Source organism: Tigriopus californicus, chromosome 3 (assembly GCF_007210705.1).
Source record: "Tigriopus californicus strain San Diego chromosome 3, Tcal_SD_v2.1, whole genome shotgun sequence".
Taxonomy (NCBI): Eukaryota; Metazoa; Arthropoda; class Copepoda; order Harpacticoida; family Harpacticidae; genus Tigriopus; species Tigriopus californicus.
In genome coordinates, this window is record NC_081442.1 from 12,787,543 (window position 1) to 12,802,555 (window position 15,013).

General features: G+C 40.4%; 3 protein-coding genes across 3 annotated transcripts in view; 1 reads left to right on the forward strand and 2 right to left on the reverse strand.

Moving 5' to 3' along the window:
- Positions 1–3: 3 nt before the first annotated feature.
- On the reverse strand, positions 4–14,942 carry LOC131877581 (uncharacterized). Its single transcript, XM_059223286.1, has 7 exons — positions 14,521–14,942; positions 1,907–2,001; positions 1,105–1,838; positions 847–1,040; positions 636–758; positions 386–493; positions 4–314 (listed from the first exon to the last, which is right to left on the reverse strand). Exons 2-7 carry the CDS (start codon positions 1,956–1,958, stop codon positions 71–73), a joined length of 1,455 nt encoding a protein of 484 aa, XP_059079269.1. The 5' UTR covers positions 1,959–2,001; positions 14,521–14,942; the 3' UTR covers positions 4–70.
- The window catches only part of LOC131877582 (trypsin-like), a 39,797-nt gene continuing 26,281 nt past the window's right edge, over positions 1,498–15,013 (forward strand). The window contains exon 1 of the mRNA XM_059223290.1: positions 1,498–1,653. The gene's annotated coding sequence lies outside the window, so the exon portion shown is untranslated. The remainder of the gene's footprint in view (positions 1,654–15,013) is intronic.
- On the reverse strand, positions 2,084–7,330 carry LOC131878170 (uncharacterized transmembrane protein DDB_G0289901-like). The gene is made up of 7 exons (XM_059224079.1): positions 7,323–7,330; positions 7,182–7,237; positions 5,094–7,030; positions 4,527–4,795; positions 3,946–4,068; positions 2,487–2,594; positions 2,084–2,419 (listed from the first exon to the last, which is right to left on the reverse strand). The coding sequence occupies exons 1-7, from the start codon at positions 7,328–7,330 to the stop codon at positions 2,260–2,262; spliced, it is 2,661 nt and encodes an 886-aa protein (XP_059080062.1). The 3' UTR covers positions 2,084–2,259.

Here is a 15,013-nt window from a genome sequence, read left to right on the forward strand (position 1 = left end):
GGGAAAGGTACATAAACATTTTATTGACATTCAACATGTAAAATTGTGCAAGATTTGTAATCAAAAAATATCAAAGCCCCCAAAATGGAGTGTTCCATGTCGGCCTCTTGTTCTTGGTATGTTCTCTTTTCCGAAACTTTGAAGGCTTCCGCTTGGCCTCCGATTTGCAATGGAGGTCTTTGATGAACACCTGGCCTTGCATGCACTTTTGCCACTCGCATCCAATTTCATCACTCACTTCATCATGGTCAATTATGAGGAAAGTACCGGCGGTCAGCTTCATTCCATATTTTTTCATGAAATCACGGGAAGATCTAAGAGGGGAAGAGCGAAAACAATGGGGACTTATTGGATCATTTTAAAGTTATTTAAATCCGTCAATCACCTCAAAGGGCCTCGACCAGCTGACATAGTTGGGCTGCAATTATCTGTAGGGCCTCCTTCGTTGGAAAAATCAAGTTTTCCAGGTTGCTTGAACACGAAATAACCAAATCTGAAATGCCAAAAGAACGTCAGGCACTAGGATCGAGGTTTTGATTCGATTTCGATTCACTTAAAACTAAATTTTTATCGTCATACCATCTTTGTGGCTTCAACCAATATTTGTGGTCCAGCACGTATCTCTCAAATCTTACCTATGCTGTCCATCACCATCTGGCAAAACTAAGGGATGAATGAGATCTAAAATGACCTCGCCAGATTCAATATCATCCTCTTTGATGTTTCCAACAAACCAATGCCAAAACTCAGAAAGTGACCTGAAAAAAAAAAATTAATGAATCATAGTTTCCCTCATCGTGCCTGGTGCGTAAAACAACCTAAAATTGACCGGTCGTATATTCTTACCTATTCTTTCTGTTATTGATATCCAAGTTGGATAACACAATTGAGTAATAAGCATTTTTCTCCGCATCCCACCGCATGGTTGGGTTGAAGCGAGTAACTCCCGCCGATAAACTCATGCCAGGATATGTTCGAACAGTTCTATATGTCAATTCAAGCAGATGATCTGGTGGAGCATCAAAGATTTGTGGGACAATCTGTAACGAATGGCTACCCTTAAAGAGCAAATTTCAGCTGATATATTCATACGAGCAATCCAACCTCATTGCCAAGAAAGATGTCGCCAACCAGTTGAGCATATTTGTCCTCACATTGAGGACCCTGAGATTGTCTTTGCACTCTGGATTTCGCCATATTCTGTTCCTTCAAGGCCAATGCCTTCTTTCTGTCTTGTTCCTGCTTTAACATATTCAGCAACACTTGGATTTGTTGCTGCTTTCGAATCTCATAGGCTTGTTGTTGTTGTAGAAAGGTTTGTTGGGCATAGTTTGGAACCTGATTGACCACCTGGTAACCTTGGTTGTTGTGTGTTGGGTAACTTTGCCGTGGTCTTCGGACAGTTGCATCCAATGGATTGACTTGCCTGGATCCTGCATTGCTTTGGAATCGACGTTCCCCTACACCTGCCCGATGATGACCTCCATGCCCATGCCCATGAGATTGGGATTGGTGATGAGCCACGTATTTGTGCAAGTCATAGCCGTCTAGCAGAGAGTGAGGAATCCGGGATTCCAAAAGTGGATGACCAGGATCGTAAGTGGCATCAAGGACATTTGGAGGGCGAGGTTGAACCCAATGATGACCATTATGGTAAGCAGAAGGAAGATAATGGGGCTCGGCATCAAATCCAAGTATCTTCTGATCATGACCGTCGTAAGTGTTATCGAGCTCAAACGGATCAAGGTAGAAAGGGTCAAAATCTTTGAATAATCGCTCCTGGGCTTGGACATTGCCTCTTTCTTGAGAGGAGGGTTGTGGTTCTTTAGAGGCGAAACCTGGAATTCATATTCGGTGTGTTAAATTTACAGAAACATGGTAAAAGCGCAATGAACGGTTTTCTTACCGATTTTAACTACAGCAAAGATGCCTAACACCCTCCACGACAAGCCCTTCATGCTTGAATCACTAGAGCTCTGGCTTCAGGGTAATTTGATGAATCTGCAAGAAATGACAGAAAATACAATGACAAAGGACATTTTAGCTATGCATTCATCATAAAAGTGAAGAATATCCCGGCGTGTACAAGGTAAAATAAGAAATTTATTTCAGTCAACGAAACAATTGAAATAAGACATATTTTGGCACTGGCCAATATGGCAAGTTGTACAAACCACCAATTTGATGATCATGTTCCTAGCTATCTACACACGATTTATAAAAGCCATGATTTTGATGTGACAATGGAAAACGTTCGCCCTAATTTCCACAGCGGAGGGGGCTAACCAGATTGATTGTGTCCCCGATGCATTTCTGCCATTCACAAGCAATCTCCATGCTGGCATCACTGTAGTCTATGATGAGAAAAGTGGCAGCTGTGAGCTCGAGATTGTATTTTTTCTGGAAGTTTTTCGTGGACCTAAAATAGTAAAGAAACTTGAGATTTCTATTTAGGAAGGTTGAAGAATGTATAAATGCGTTTGTACCTGAACGGACCACGACCATTTGACATATTTTCACTGCATGAATCAGTTGGGCCACCCTCTGCCGAGTAATTCAAGCGCCTAGGCTGTTTGAATACAAAATAACCGAATCTGAAACGACAAAAGAATTATAATTGACAAATAAACGCATTTAGCATTAATATGGCAATGGAGAGTAACACGAGTTTTTCATTGCCAGGTTAGCTAATTCTTAAATCTGTGAAGCTTCTTATAAAAAGTTTTCGAAATTTTGGGATCGTTTCATCAAGTAGTAAGGATTGAAACAGTGCATTTAGTGGAAAGCAATGAAGAAAATTATTTCAACCCATAAACTTTGTCAAACCGGATAGACGAAAAAAGCAGGTTCGCAAATGACCACGTGATGGCCTCCAAATTGAAGGTTAGGTAACCTTCAAATATGTAGTTCTTCAAAAGATCTTGAATTGACAGTTGGAAAGTTTTAAACAAATATCCAATGGCTGCGTTGCTAACACAAGTTGAATGCCGCTTGTTTCAAACAAAATGACCATAAATGCCCAAACTGGCGCTTATTACATGAATGTTTATGAAATTTGACAACAGTATACCTAATAAGCTTTAAGATGACTCAAACCAAGTGGCTTGTTGACTGATGCTTTTAGCAGTTTTTTTAAAGGACATGTTATGCGTTTTTGATCGACAGCTAACTTTTTGACAAAGTAAAGGAAGCTTAGTGCACTATTCTGACATCAAAAAGTGTGATCAAAAGTCTTGAGAGCACAATTGAAACATAGTTCGTAGCAATTTTAGTACCGTGTGTGAAAATGGTGCTCCTCCCCTTGGAGGAGCATTTGCGAAATGTTTAAGCCAATGTAAGTTTGTTCATTGTTAGGACTAAAAAGTGCATTTCTCTTCATTGAGCTAGAGGTTATTTTAACATGAAATAAAAGCAACGTGTTTGCAACTTTTAAAGTACAGTGGGTTGTCAAGAATTAGCATTTAACAAGATTATGATAAGATGAAAGCAAGGAATTTCAGTGTGTTTTTCTTAAAGGGTGCCGGTATTGTTTTTACGCAACGATTCAAGTTTCAATAGAAGCGTTTTTGTCAACTAATTTAAATGCAAGTTTTTCTTTTCGAACATCTGTGCTCCTTTCTGTCAAACTTCATAAATTGCCATTTCATGTAGTTAACTTTATCACATGGAAAATCTCGGACTAGTACTACAGCTAAAGCCCTTTTAGCCTTCATTAGTATTCTGGTCGAAGATAAACAAGGAAAACTACAAGATTACAGATAGTGGAAAGAAAACTGCATAAAGATGCAATCCATGTACTAAAAGTCCCATAAATAGCTTGTTAACTATTCTGAATTCAACCAACGTCGTGAAAACTAGAAATTTAATTGCGGCCAAATCATTCTTTTCTTGGTCAGGAAGACATTTCCATGGAAATTCTCATGAAAAGCCAGAGAAACTACTTGCCTGTGGTTACCGTCTCCTTCTGGCAGAACAAGAGGGAATAGAAGGTCGAAAATGACGTTGCCATCATCCACGGAATCTCCGGGAACGTTAGCCACAAACCAATGCCAAAACTCGGATAGGGTTCTGGAAAGAAAATCCATTCAATGAGTGTGTTTGGTTCATTGAATTGGATTGAAAATGGTGTAATATGTGCGGTATCCAGATTCCATAGAGCTGAAACTCGGACCTTGGTGAGAAGACAAGGACATCATCCCACAGAATCAAAGGAAATAAGAACGAAAGATCTCGAGCTTGTCCGAAACGAAATCTCAAGCTATCAACAATCGACTGACCATCTGACACGAACTGAGCGTCAAAAGGATCGTTTATCAGGCAATATTATTCCTACACAACTGTTCTTTGACCATGAGACTTGTTCTGGAATTGAAGTACACGATCCTACTCCACACGCCCTTGATTCAAAATCCATGCCAAGTGCTTTGGTCTTGAGGCACTATTTGAAAAGAAGTTCAGGATTTTCGGAATCAAGTTCAATACCTCGACGAATTGAGCCCATTGATCGGGATTCCGGATTAACTCACCTGTTCTTACGGTTGTTGATGTCTAAATTGGACATGACAACGGTATAGTAAGCATCGGGCTCGGCCGGCCAATTCAACATGGGCTTGAATCGCGTGTCCTCCGCTGTGAGTTTCATGCCCGGGAAAGTTCGAATCGTTTTGTACGTGAGATCCAAAGGATACAATGGGGCTTTGTCAATGACGTCAGGAATCACTTCGTTCCCCATAAAGATGTCCTCCAGTAGATTTTTCAAAGCTGAATCACTTCGACACCCATCCAAACCCGACGACTACAAACAGAGAAAACTTTCAATTGAGAATTGATGTGGATTGGGCAAGAGTTCTCAATCCCTGTAAGGTGCAAATTATCAGGTCTGGTCTGGCCTGGCCTACCCATGCCAACGGTGTTTTTCTTTGCTAACTAAAGCCCCCTCATTTCTACCATATGACGCCTGTGCAGCGACTATGGATGTGAAATGAGGTTTTGCTCTGATGTTGGGCATGGGACTAGCTTTGCATTTCAGATGCGATACTTTGAAGCCCAATTGTATATCTTGTTACATTAATTGCAAATGATTTAACGCCCACCTGTTGTTGTCTGGATTCCTCAATGATTAACCTCTCCGAGAAGGGGTTGATTGCACCGGCCAGGTTGGAGACAGAATCGCTCACTGTATTCACGCCGCTGTTCACGTTGTTCAGAATGGTATTACCGGCATTGGATAGGCCATTGTCGATATTATTTGAAACACTACCTCCTCCACTATTACTGCCGAAGGAGTTGCTGCTGCCGACACCATTATTGCTGAAGGAGTTGGCATTGTTATTTGAGGCCACTAGATTGGTGCCACTGTTGGTCTGGCCCGGATTGTAGTTTGCACCAAGGCTGTTTCCGGTGAGAAAGTTTGTTCCTCCGGTATTGGAGTTAGATGACAGTAACGGGTTTGTGCTCCCTGTGTTGAAGTTATTACCACCCACTGCGACATTCCCTTGAGGAATGCCATACGAATCCTGGTCTCCGTTGGAAAGTCCGTTGGCACTTGTAATGATATCTTGATTTCCACCACTAGTAAAACCATTGTTTCCACCATTCACAAAACCACTGTTTCCATTATTGAATGTGCTCTGGAGCGAGTTACCCGTGTTGTATGTGTTTTGTGCTGTAGAGCCAGTATTAAAAGTACTTTGGGCTGTACTTCCCGTGTTGAACGTATTCTGGAAGGCATTGTTATTCCCAGTGGAGTAGGATGACCCCACGTTAAATGCATTATTTGAATTTCCTCCTCCTCCTCCTCCATTTAGGATGCTAGCTTGTGGAGACCCATAAGCATCAGGTGGTGAAGATTGAAAGTCGTTGTTGATATTTGAGCCACCAAATCCACCCCCAAAAGAACCCCCTCCAAAGGATCCACTTCCTCCTCCTTGATAAGCGTTTCCACCAGTGGCAAAGTTGTTGTTATTATTATTATTGTTGTTGATATTATTAAAGTTGTTTTGTTGCTGTTGTTGTGGGGCATTATATCCGGTACCTCCCCCGCCTAAAGGTTGGCCTTGAGGAGCTCCGTAACTATCGCCCCCGCCTCCTCCTCCAAGTGGTTGACCTTGAGGGGCACCATATCCTGAATTTATCACTGGACCTTGTGGGGCTCCATAACCAGATCCAATGGCAGGAGCTTGGGGAGCCCCGTATCCTGAACTAATAGCAGGTCCTTGAGGCGCACCATATCCTGAATTGGTTTGCGGGGCTCCATATCCGTTACCGCCCCCTCCACCCCCATTGCCATGCTGACTTCCAAACCCAGACCCCCCTCCTTGATTGCCACCGTATCCAGAGTTACCACCTTGATTGCCACCATGTCCTGAGTTGCCACCATGACCGGAGTTGCCACCTTGATTGCCTCCATAGCCTGAATTTCCTTGTTGTGGTGCACCGTATCCAGATTGAGGAGCCCCATAACCAGAGCCCCCTCCTCCTCCTCCTCCTCCGCCTCCTCCTTTCCCATAGCCTCCTCCTCCTTTGCCTTTGCCCAAGCTCTTCAAACCGTTGATAACTTTGGCCTTTATGGCCGGAATAGCTTGCGCTGCTTTGTCCAGAGCATTAGCTTTCTGAGCTAGGATTTTGGCGCCAGCTCGGAGAAGTCCAGCCTTGGCATGGAGGAGACCGGAGGCGATTCTGCCTTTAGATCTTAGGACTCCTGCCTTAAACTCAATGGGATCGGGAAGGTTCAGGTCGAGCACAGGGATCTCGATTGTCTTTAGTTTCACCCCTTTGCTCTTGCCACCTCCACCTCCTTGATAACTAGGCTTCTTATTTGGAGGATTATAACTGGGGCGTTGGCCACCCCCTCCTCCTCCTCCTCCTCCATAGGATGAACTGGGTGCGCCGTAAGATGATGATCCTCCTCCTCCCCCACCCCCAAAGCCTTTACCGCCACCCCCACCCCCGCCTCCTCCTCCGTATCCATTGCCATTTCCTCCTCCTTTGAAGAACCTCTTCCCGGCAGTTAGAGTCTCGAAGAATTGAGCTGAAACATAAAAGATTGTCAGAAGATAAGATCCTAATCCATTCCTGGGAATTTCAATTTAGAGCTGGAGGTGCTATTAGGAACGCAGCCTATTGTCATTGGATTTTTCCCAAATCAAGTGTTTCAATCACGGTACCAAAATCCTCCTTACCTTCTTGATGGGAAAGTTGAATTATTGGCAGAGATAGGAAGACAATCAAACACAGCCTGGGTAAGGAAATGAAAGATGGATCATGGATGAAAACCCGCCACATTCATTTGAATCATCAAAAAAATAAAAAACAACACTTACCTTTCCATTATGAACGGGTTGATTATAGCTAATACTATTTGGCGAGCTGGTTGTTGCGATGTTGTCAGGCACTGTTCACATGATTATCACTGCATTTTGAGAAACGCGAGTATTCGATTCACTGCTCTCTAGCTAAGGCACGACTAAAACCACCGTCAACCACGAGGGGAAAAACTCCTCTGAAAAAGTGAGGTTTTCTTCGGACGGGCGCCGACGATTTAAAATTTCCTTGAGGCTATTACAAGGACATATGGACTGAATACGGACACGACACCCAATCAACGGGACGAGTGCGCTTCATCACTGAGCCGATTGCCTTCGGCAATGAGACATTGGCGGACTAAAATTGAGCTTTAGTTATCATGTACGTTGTTATGTAATGTATCGTCATGCAAGTAAAATTTCTCTTTTGGGACACATTTTTTTTATAAAACTGACGCAATTGGTTTTGATTGACACATTGTTACATATACATGAAGTTAAATATGAAAACCTTGTCATATTATCATCATCATAATGGCAATTTGACATTCCTTGTCCATACTAATAGAATATTCATCGATTTGTAACATTTTTAAAGGCAGATGAATGCCAATGGTATTTAAATTTCAAATATTCCCAAAAATTCCTATCCCTCTGTAGTTTCAAAAATCCGACTGTCATGTCCATGGCAGAGATATGGACCTCCAGGTCTGTGAGTTTCTGCGTCAGTTACAATCCTACAACTTCTCCGGCAAAAGGAACTCGCCTGAATGTGTACGAATAGTATGCAGTATACGGTAGTGGCCCTCATAACTTGAGTCAAATAGGACGCACGTCCTCGAGAGAGAAACAAATCAACGGAGGAAAGACCATCTGTTACTTCGTCTGGTTGGTTTGGACTTCCAGAGGGACAAAATACGGCATCTCGGCCAAAGTATTCATGGAGAGAAGGACTACAAACTCAATTGAAGATGCTGACAAGACCACCAACCAAACTGTCATGGATCACGAATTCAGGAGGCTTCTTCACCATCCAATGAATTAGCAGGATTGCTTCATTTGGTTTGGTGCAGCATCATCTGCATTTGAGGTCCAGTCCCACTTACTCAAGAAATAGAGTTCTGGATAGCGTAAACTATGCAAGTCTGGTTGGTTGGTTGGTTGGTTGGTAGGATGGTTGAAGTGAGAGGGAAGACAAATACTATTAGGGTGCTATTTTCTCACGTTGTCATCACTCGAGGGAGCTTGATTAGAATCAAAAGTCTCATGCTTCCATTTGTGTGAATCGTCGTTAGTGAGTGAAAGTTCGAGCATTGTGGACAAACGGAACTAATTCCTCAGAAAGGTATTATCCACCTCAAACAAAAGGTTTCGAGGATTGTCTTGTGCTGATCCGACGACCACAAAGTCATCGAGAGTTTTACAGAAAATTTAGTAGAGGTTCAGTGGAATGTTGGAGATGAATGTTGCGTTGAGGATAGTAAGTTTTTTTCTTTGAAGATTCTGGGATTCTTAACCGATAATGGGGAATGAAATTCCCTGAAAGTCATGTAATGTAGTAGTTTGGAAAATATTTGGCCGTGTAAAGAGTTCGAATTTGCCGCCCTAGGACACCCTGAAACGACAGGCTGGTCTGACATTGTTATAAAAAAACGATCCAAGTCTCGTTTAAAACTTAAATTACAGGGGGTCGCCAAATGTATAAAATTTTCTAAGGGAGACCGGTAGCACGTGATATAAAATTGACGCGTGATTCAAAACAAAGAAGGATTTTATGCTCTATAACGAGTTTTTTATTCAACGGGTTGTGTTTATGCCGTATTTTGCATGGGATACCCGGTCTATCCATAAAGCTTTGCCTTATTCCACGTTTAAGGCAATGAGAATGAAGACATTTAAAGACGTAGGGAATTAGATAACGTTCATACCATTGATCTTCTTGATTGATCGCTTTACCTTTCCTGTTTGAAAATGACAATGCAATAGTCAACCCTAAATCGGCAACAAACTGGGCACTATGGCCCATTTATCAAACATGGATCTGGTCACATACTTCGGACCAGGATAGAACTTAACTAATGTCGAGTGTAAGAACTAATTTACTTAAGACAACGTTTAGAGGAGTCTAGGACATCGAAAATATGCCCATTTCAACTTTGAGTGATTTCACCGCAGATAAATATTAAAAGATATGAATTCAAGTGAAAATAGGAAAAAAATGGAAATTCGTAAAAAAAAAAAAAAAAATGAGGGTGTTAAGGGTGAAGGTCTAGGTAGGAAAGATTGTTCAAAACAAAAGAAGCCTTGCAAGTCCTCAAGAACTTGGTGTTCAGTGAATTGGTCTGAAGTCGAATCATATTTTCAATGTTTGTTCGGTCACTCAAGGGGTGTTCGACTGTCGCCTGGATTGTTGCAAAGTGTGGAGACACTTAAATCTTTTCCCTCTTGTTTAGTCCCTCTACGGTTGCAAACGGGTTTCTAGTTCGTTTGATTGGTCTGCATATGCTCTTCGAATGTCCCATTGTTATCATTAATTGTTCGCAGATTTTTTACCAAGTCAACCACACCAATTGGATCATGACTGTCATTTAAATAGGACGGTTTGCCCATTTAACTGGGATCTAAATAAATACGTTTGAATTTCCCACCACTTCGTTTCATGTCCATTTTTCCAATCATAAACACGATCAAAATCATTTACAGATTTAGAGCGTCGTTCAAATGTTGACCAAAAATTAAACTCAGTATGAAATGTAATATCTTATTAAGGGTCGAGAAAATATTTGGTCCTTTTGAGCAAAACATTATTTCTTCATAGTTTCAAAATGACGCCAAATATTTCTAATTTTCCTCCCAAAAGTACGAAACATTTCTTTTTGTTTTGAATATCTAAACATCAACACCTCATATCTATTCACTTCTATTTAAATTAATTCTGCTGGGTGTTTAATTGGGAGCATACATTTTAGTCAAAAGTAAGATTTCATATCAAGAAAGTTAACTTTCAATTTTATGATGCCCATCACTGGTTTCGTGTAATCTAAAACAAAAATGATACTTACTTTTGAGGTGGTTTTGCTATTTCATGTCAATTTTCAAGAAAAAAATGTTGTGGGAAAAATATTAGAGTATAAGCATGGTGAAAACGATATTGAATATACATTCAAACCAGGTTGACCCCCTTTCAACTCCATTATTATAAAAAACGAATTTTCTTTACTTAATTGTAGTCGGTTCTAGTGACCGTAGAGGCTTAATGCGCGTTTTGAGAGCACCTTCAAGCCCTCGAGAATCCAGGCTAGTTCGAACAATGAAGTTCACTTCTCTTCTTTCTCGGGCTCCTTCATTGTTTAATTTGTTTCCTTCTAATATTCGTAGGGAATACGTAGGCCTTATTGATCCGGTAGCATCTTTCAAGTCAGACTTGGACAAATCCTTAACTAGCATTCCAGATCAACCGTATATTCAAGGACTAGCTCGGTCTGCCAACTCAAATTCGTTGGTAGACCAAATATCATATAAAGATTGAAAGGTAATAAATACACGAATTATAACCTTTCATTTAAATACTAATGGGGATTATATTCCTTGTAGCGGTTAGAAAAGCCCGTGGAAAAACAAACCAAAAAAATGCTCAAGAATTGACAAAAAACTTCCTCTTTACTTGTGCAGCAGTTATTTGCTCTATTGCAATTACCATTTCACACAACTGAAGTAGACTTCTTCCATTTGTGAAAATTCAGAGGTCTCTTGTTTTTGTTTGGCATAGAGGAAATAACGAGAAGGGTTTCGTAGAGTCAGCTGATGTGTAGCATTTTCCATATAGTTCCTCTAAATATTTCATTAAACGCCAAAAAGTGAAAATTTCATTTTCTATTTCCAAAAGAGCAAGACAGTTTGAAAACTTTTTTTTTATGATAAAAAATATCGACCCCTTTTTATGTATCAGTAACGGAGTAGCTTCTCTAACGGTGATATAACAAGGATAGACAAAATGGGACCAATGATTGATCCTTGGGGCGCACCAGACGCTCCGTTTTGTCGTCAAGATACATTTTTAGCTTCAGATTTAGAAGCTTTTGCAAAACTTCTGGAACTTTTGTTGTTACTGATTTTGGACGGTAATTTACCGGCAGACTTCGCCTCTCTGTCTTATAATTAGGACAATGTGTGCGTAGAACTGTACAGTTGCACTATTTAGACCTCAAAGAGCTACTTGACTGAGGGACCGGATTGCTTGGGCAACATACATTATTTTCATCACTTATGATATCACGTAGTGAACGAGTGTCATTATCAATGCTTGCGTCACATCAAATATCAAAATATTTCCTAACATAGTTGAAAAACAAAAAAAATGAGAGATGTCACACCATCAGGATTAGGGAAGCTCGAAAGCCTCAAGTCCCTGATGGCCGTTAAAGCATCTTGATCTGTAACTATAAGATCATCAAGTTGCTCAATTTGACTAACCTCATCAATCTCAACAGACTCGTCATTAGAACTATTAGCTATTGCTTCTAAACTCAGTGGGGTTGAAAACACGCTAGAGAACTGATCTCCTAGCATGTTAGCCATAACCTCTACATTGTTCATGGCTTCACCATCGACCTCAAAGGGTCCTACTGGGTGTTTCATCTTTCATGATCATGAATATGACATTTCAGATGAAAAGGGGCAAAGGAATATCGTGCCAAATTCGTCCTAGATATTTTCAGATATGTGAGCTTGGAGAATAATAGTGTTTCCTTCGAGCCATGATCCTAAAAAGTATTATTCAAAGACAAAACACAGTGTATAACAAGCAAAAAACGGTGTCGGATCTGCTTGGGGGGAAATCGAGCCAAGCCGGAATTCTGGAATTGTCCAAAAACGATTCATACTTAGACAAATGTCTCTAGCGCCCTGATCAAGCAATCACGGTAGTCACCTGGGGATCATGGCTTCCTACGGCAAGGTCATGGTGCCTTATTCTTTTCGATCCAAATGAAATTATCAAGCTGAGGTGAACCGCAATAACCTGGCTGAAGGCTTATTCCCCAAATGATAACAATATCTGGCTGGACTCAGGGTAGAGAATTTTCCACAGGTCCATCGGGGTCAAACATGCATGGAGTCCTATTTCTGGTCCAAGGGTATGAAGCATCCAATGTCATCCGATTTAAACCCTCTGGACTATTCTACTTCTAGCCTCAATCAGGTTAAGATGGGGAGGATGTCTCACATCCTTAAATAAATGCCTAAAGCCCACTTCAAGAAGAGCTGGAGTGATAGGACTCTGGAGTTCATCTTGAAGTTTTGCCTCAATGTTCAACCATATTTTTGAATGAATGTTATTGAGACTTTTTGGGATAGTATTTGTAAAACTTAATTACTTACACAATACAGTAGAGTGTCTAAAATAGTAAGATACAACGCACATTATGGGACAAAAAAAACTTTTTTAAGGTTTCAAAAAATCTTTTAAAAGAAATTTTAACGCAAGAACATTGAGTCCAAAAACTGAGGTTTTTTATTTTGGACGAAAAAGTATTTTAATCACGTTAATTAGTAAAACTGTGACAGTTTATTAAATTGCAATACTACATGAATCATTCCTTTCATGAATAAATGAATTGGAAGTCTAATTAAATCCCTTGACAAAGAACTATCCAGCCTCTAAAGTATGGGCTACCTCTCAAAATTTGATTGTGACGGCATCTTCCTTTCCTGCTTCAATGCCCCAATAAGACATTTAAGTTTGGAGAGAGCATATTTTTGCCCAAATTGATTGTTCAGCACATCTTTCGTACGATTTTCCCAATTGAGTTCCACTTAATTCAGCAGCTTGGTAAAAAGTCAAACACTTCAAAAAAACGTTTCGCAACTCCTATATTGGGAACGATCAAGAAACTTGGGACTGTGCCGTATTCAAAAGAAGGTATAAAATACATAAATACTGAACAATTAACAATTTCCACAACGTCCATATGCGTTCCCCTATCCAGATCTTAGGGAGAGTCAATCGAAGTTAACGTTGGTTTTTGACGTTCTTTTTTTTGATCAAAATTCCAGATCAACCGGAAAGATCGTAAGCCAAGTATTTAAAAGTGTGTGTATAATTCGGGTGAAATGGAGAACGTATGAACGGGTCAGTGGACAATTCCAGAATGATGAGGTGGCATAGAGATAGGGGAAATAACCGGTCATGCAAGAACGGAACAAACTGGCTATGTTAACTCAACCTCAAGCAATCATTACATCAACCTGATTTTCAAAGGCTAATTTTAGCTTTCGTTTTGGGTCGTTTGCGAAGCCCTGTATTTGTTCCACAGAAGCATCTGCCAGCAAGGGAAATATTCTAATGCCTTGCAAAAACATGCATACATAAATCTCTGATCTTGTACTGCTGGTATTCACAATTCCAGTGGTGACAAGGAAGTCCACAAAATGGAAAATAACAGCCTCAATGACACAAATGAGCTACGTCTATTTTCTTCACCCCATATTTCTACTAAACTTCATGATGAGAAATTAACCACTATTGAGAAAATAGCCCTTTTTTGAGGAATTTGCCAAATCAGACATTTCTAAGAGGCAGGTTCACAGGTAAATTGAATGAACCGGAAGTTTAGGTCAAAGGGAAGGAATACTCGTACAAATACACTTTGTGATTGTCAAAGAATGATAACTAATTCTCTGAATGGTAACATTTCTAACGAGCAGTTACTTTCAAAAACACACATATGATTCATTTGTCTTGTGACCAAGGTTGACGATTGTTAGCTAGAAATACATTTTTATACATTAACATGGTATACATACCACTTTTTACCACCATTCAGGTGCATTCTCGACAAGGACCATTGGCCGACTTTCTATATTCAGGTTGAAAAAATCTCCCATCAATTTTGAAAATTTGAGATAATATTCCGAGTAGCTCTAAGACATACGCTAACTTTAAAAAAGATACAATCAATGTTCATAAACTGAATCAGATGATTCAGTAAAATAAATGGGCGGAAGTTATTTCTTTTTTCTTGAAACTAAACAATTCCAAAATGAACACCAATTAAAACGTTTCATCCATTTTTAACCCTAAATCAACATGAACATACACTACTATTCTAATAAAGTTAGAATACTACGAGATGTTCCCATCAGAGGCTGGGTCAGACGCTTGTTAATTGAATTTTAGATTATATCTGTAATGCTAATAAATTCCATATTTACTTACAAATAAGCCTTTGGTAATGCCTGAGCCTCGAAGTTTCCGTTTGAATGTACAATGCAATTTGCCCTCTTATCTTGTTCCTTAATGTACCACTGAAAACCACACAACAGTTTTAAATCACTTCTGGTTCAATTCCGAGATCACTCACATCTGATGGTAAGCTTGAGATCACCAAGAAGTAAGTTCAAGTTCGGCATTCACTTCCTCGTTTTTCGTCAATTTGCACCACAAGCAATGCACGCATGACACACTGACGGCCTCAAGACAACAGATGATGGGAGATCAGAAACCAGGATTGAACACCAATTGCAACTTTACGCTCAAAACCTAAACCTCCATGAATCTGTTGTCCCTGGCGTAATAAGGTTGGCCCTCCGTGTATGTAATCGAGAATTTCAAGGGTACCAATGGTACCTGTCGTTCTCCCACTGATTTCTTCACCCTCGAATGAGAACCACGCAGACTGCTGAGAGACACTGATGGAAAGATCAGCCAT

Coding starts and splice junctions, on each gene's coding strand:
- LOC131878170 (XM_059224079.1), bottom strand. Junction 4,069..4,526: donor ATCAACAACCGTAAGAACAG/GTGAGTTAATCC, acceptor TTTTCTTTCCAG/AACCCTATCCGAGTTTTGGC. Junction 2,420..2,486: donor AATGGTCGTGGTCCGTTCAG/GTACAAACGCAT, acceptor TTACTATTTTAG/GTCCACGAAAAACTTCCAGA.
- LOC131877581 (XM_059223286.1), bottom strand. CDS start 1,958: ATGAAGGGCTTGTCGTGGAGGGTGTTAGGCATCTTTGCTGTAGTTAAA. Junction 1,041..1,104: donor ACATCTTTCTTGGCAATGAG/GTTGGATTGCTC, acceptor CATTCGTTACAG/ATTGTCCCACAAATCTTTGA. Junction 315..385: donor GCTGGTCGAGGCCCTTTGAG/GTGATTGACGGA, acceptor TTCCCCTCTTAG/ATCTTCCCGTGATTTCATGA.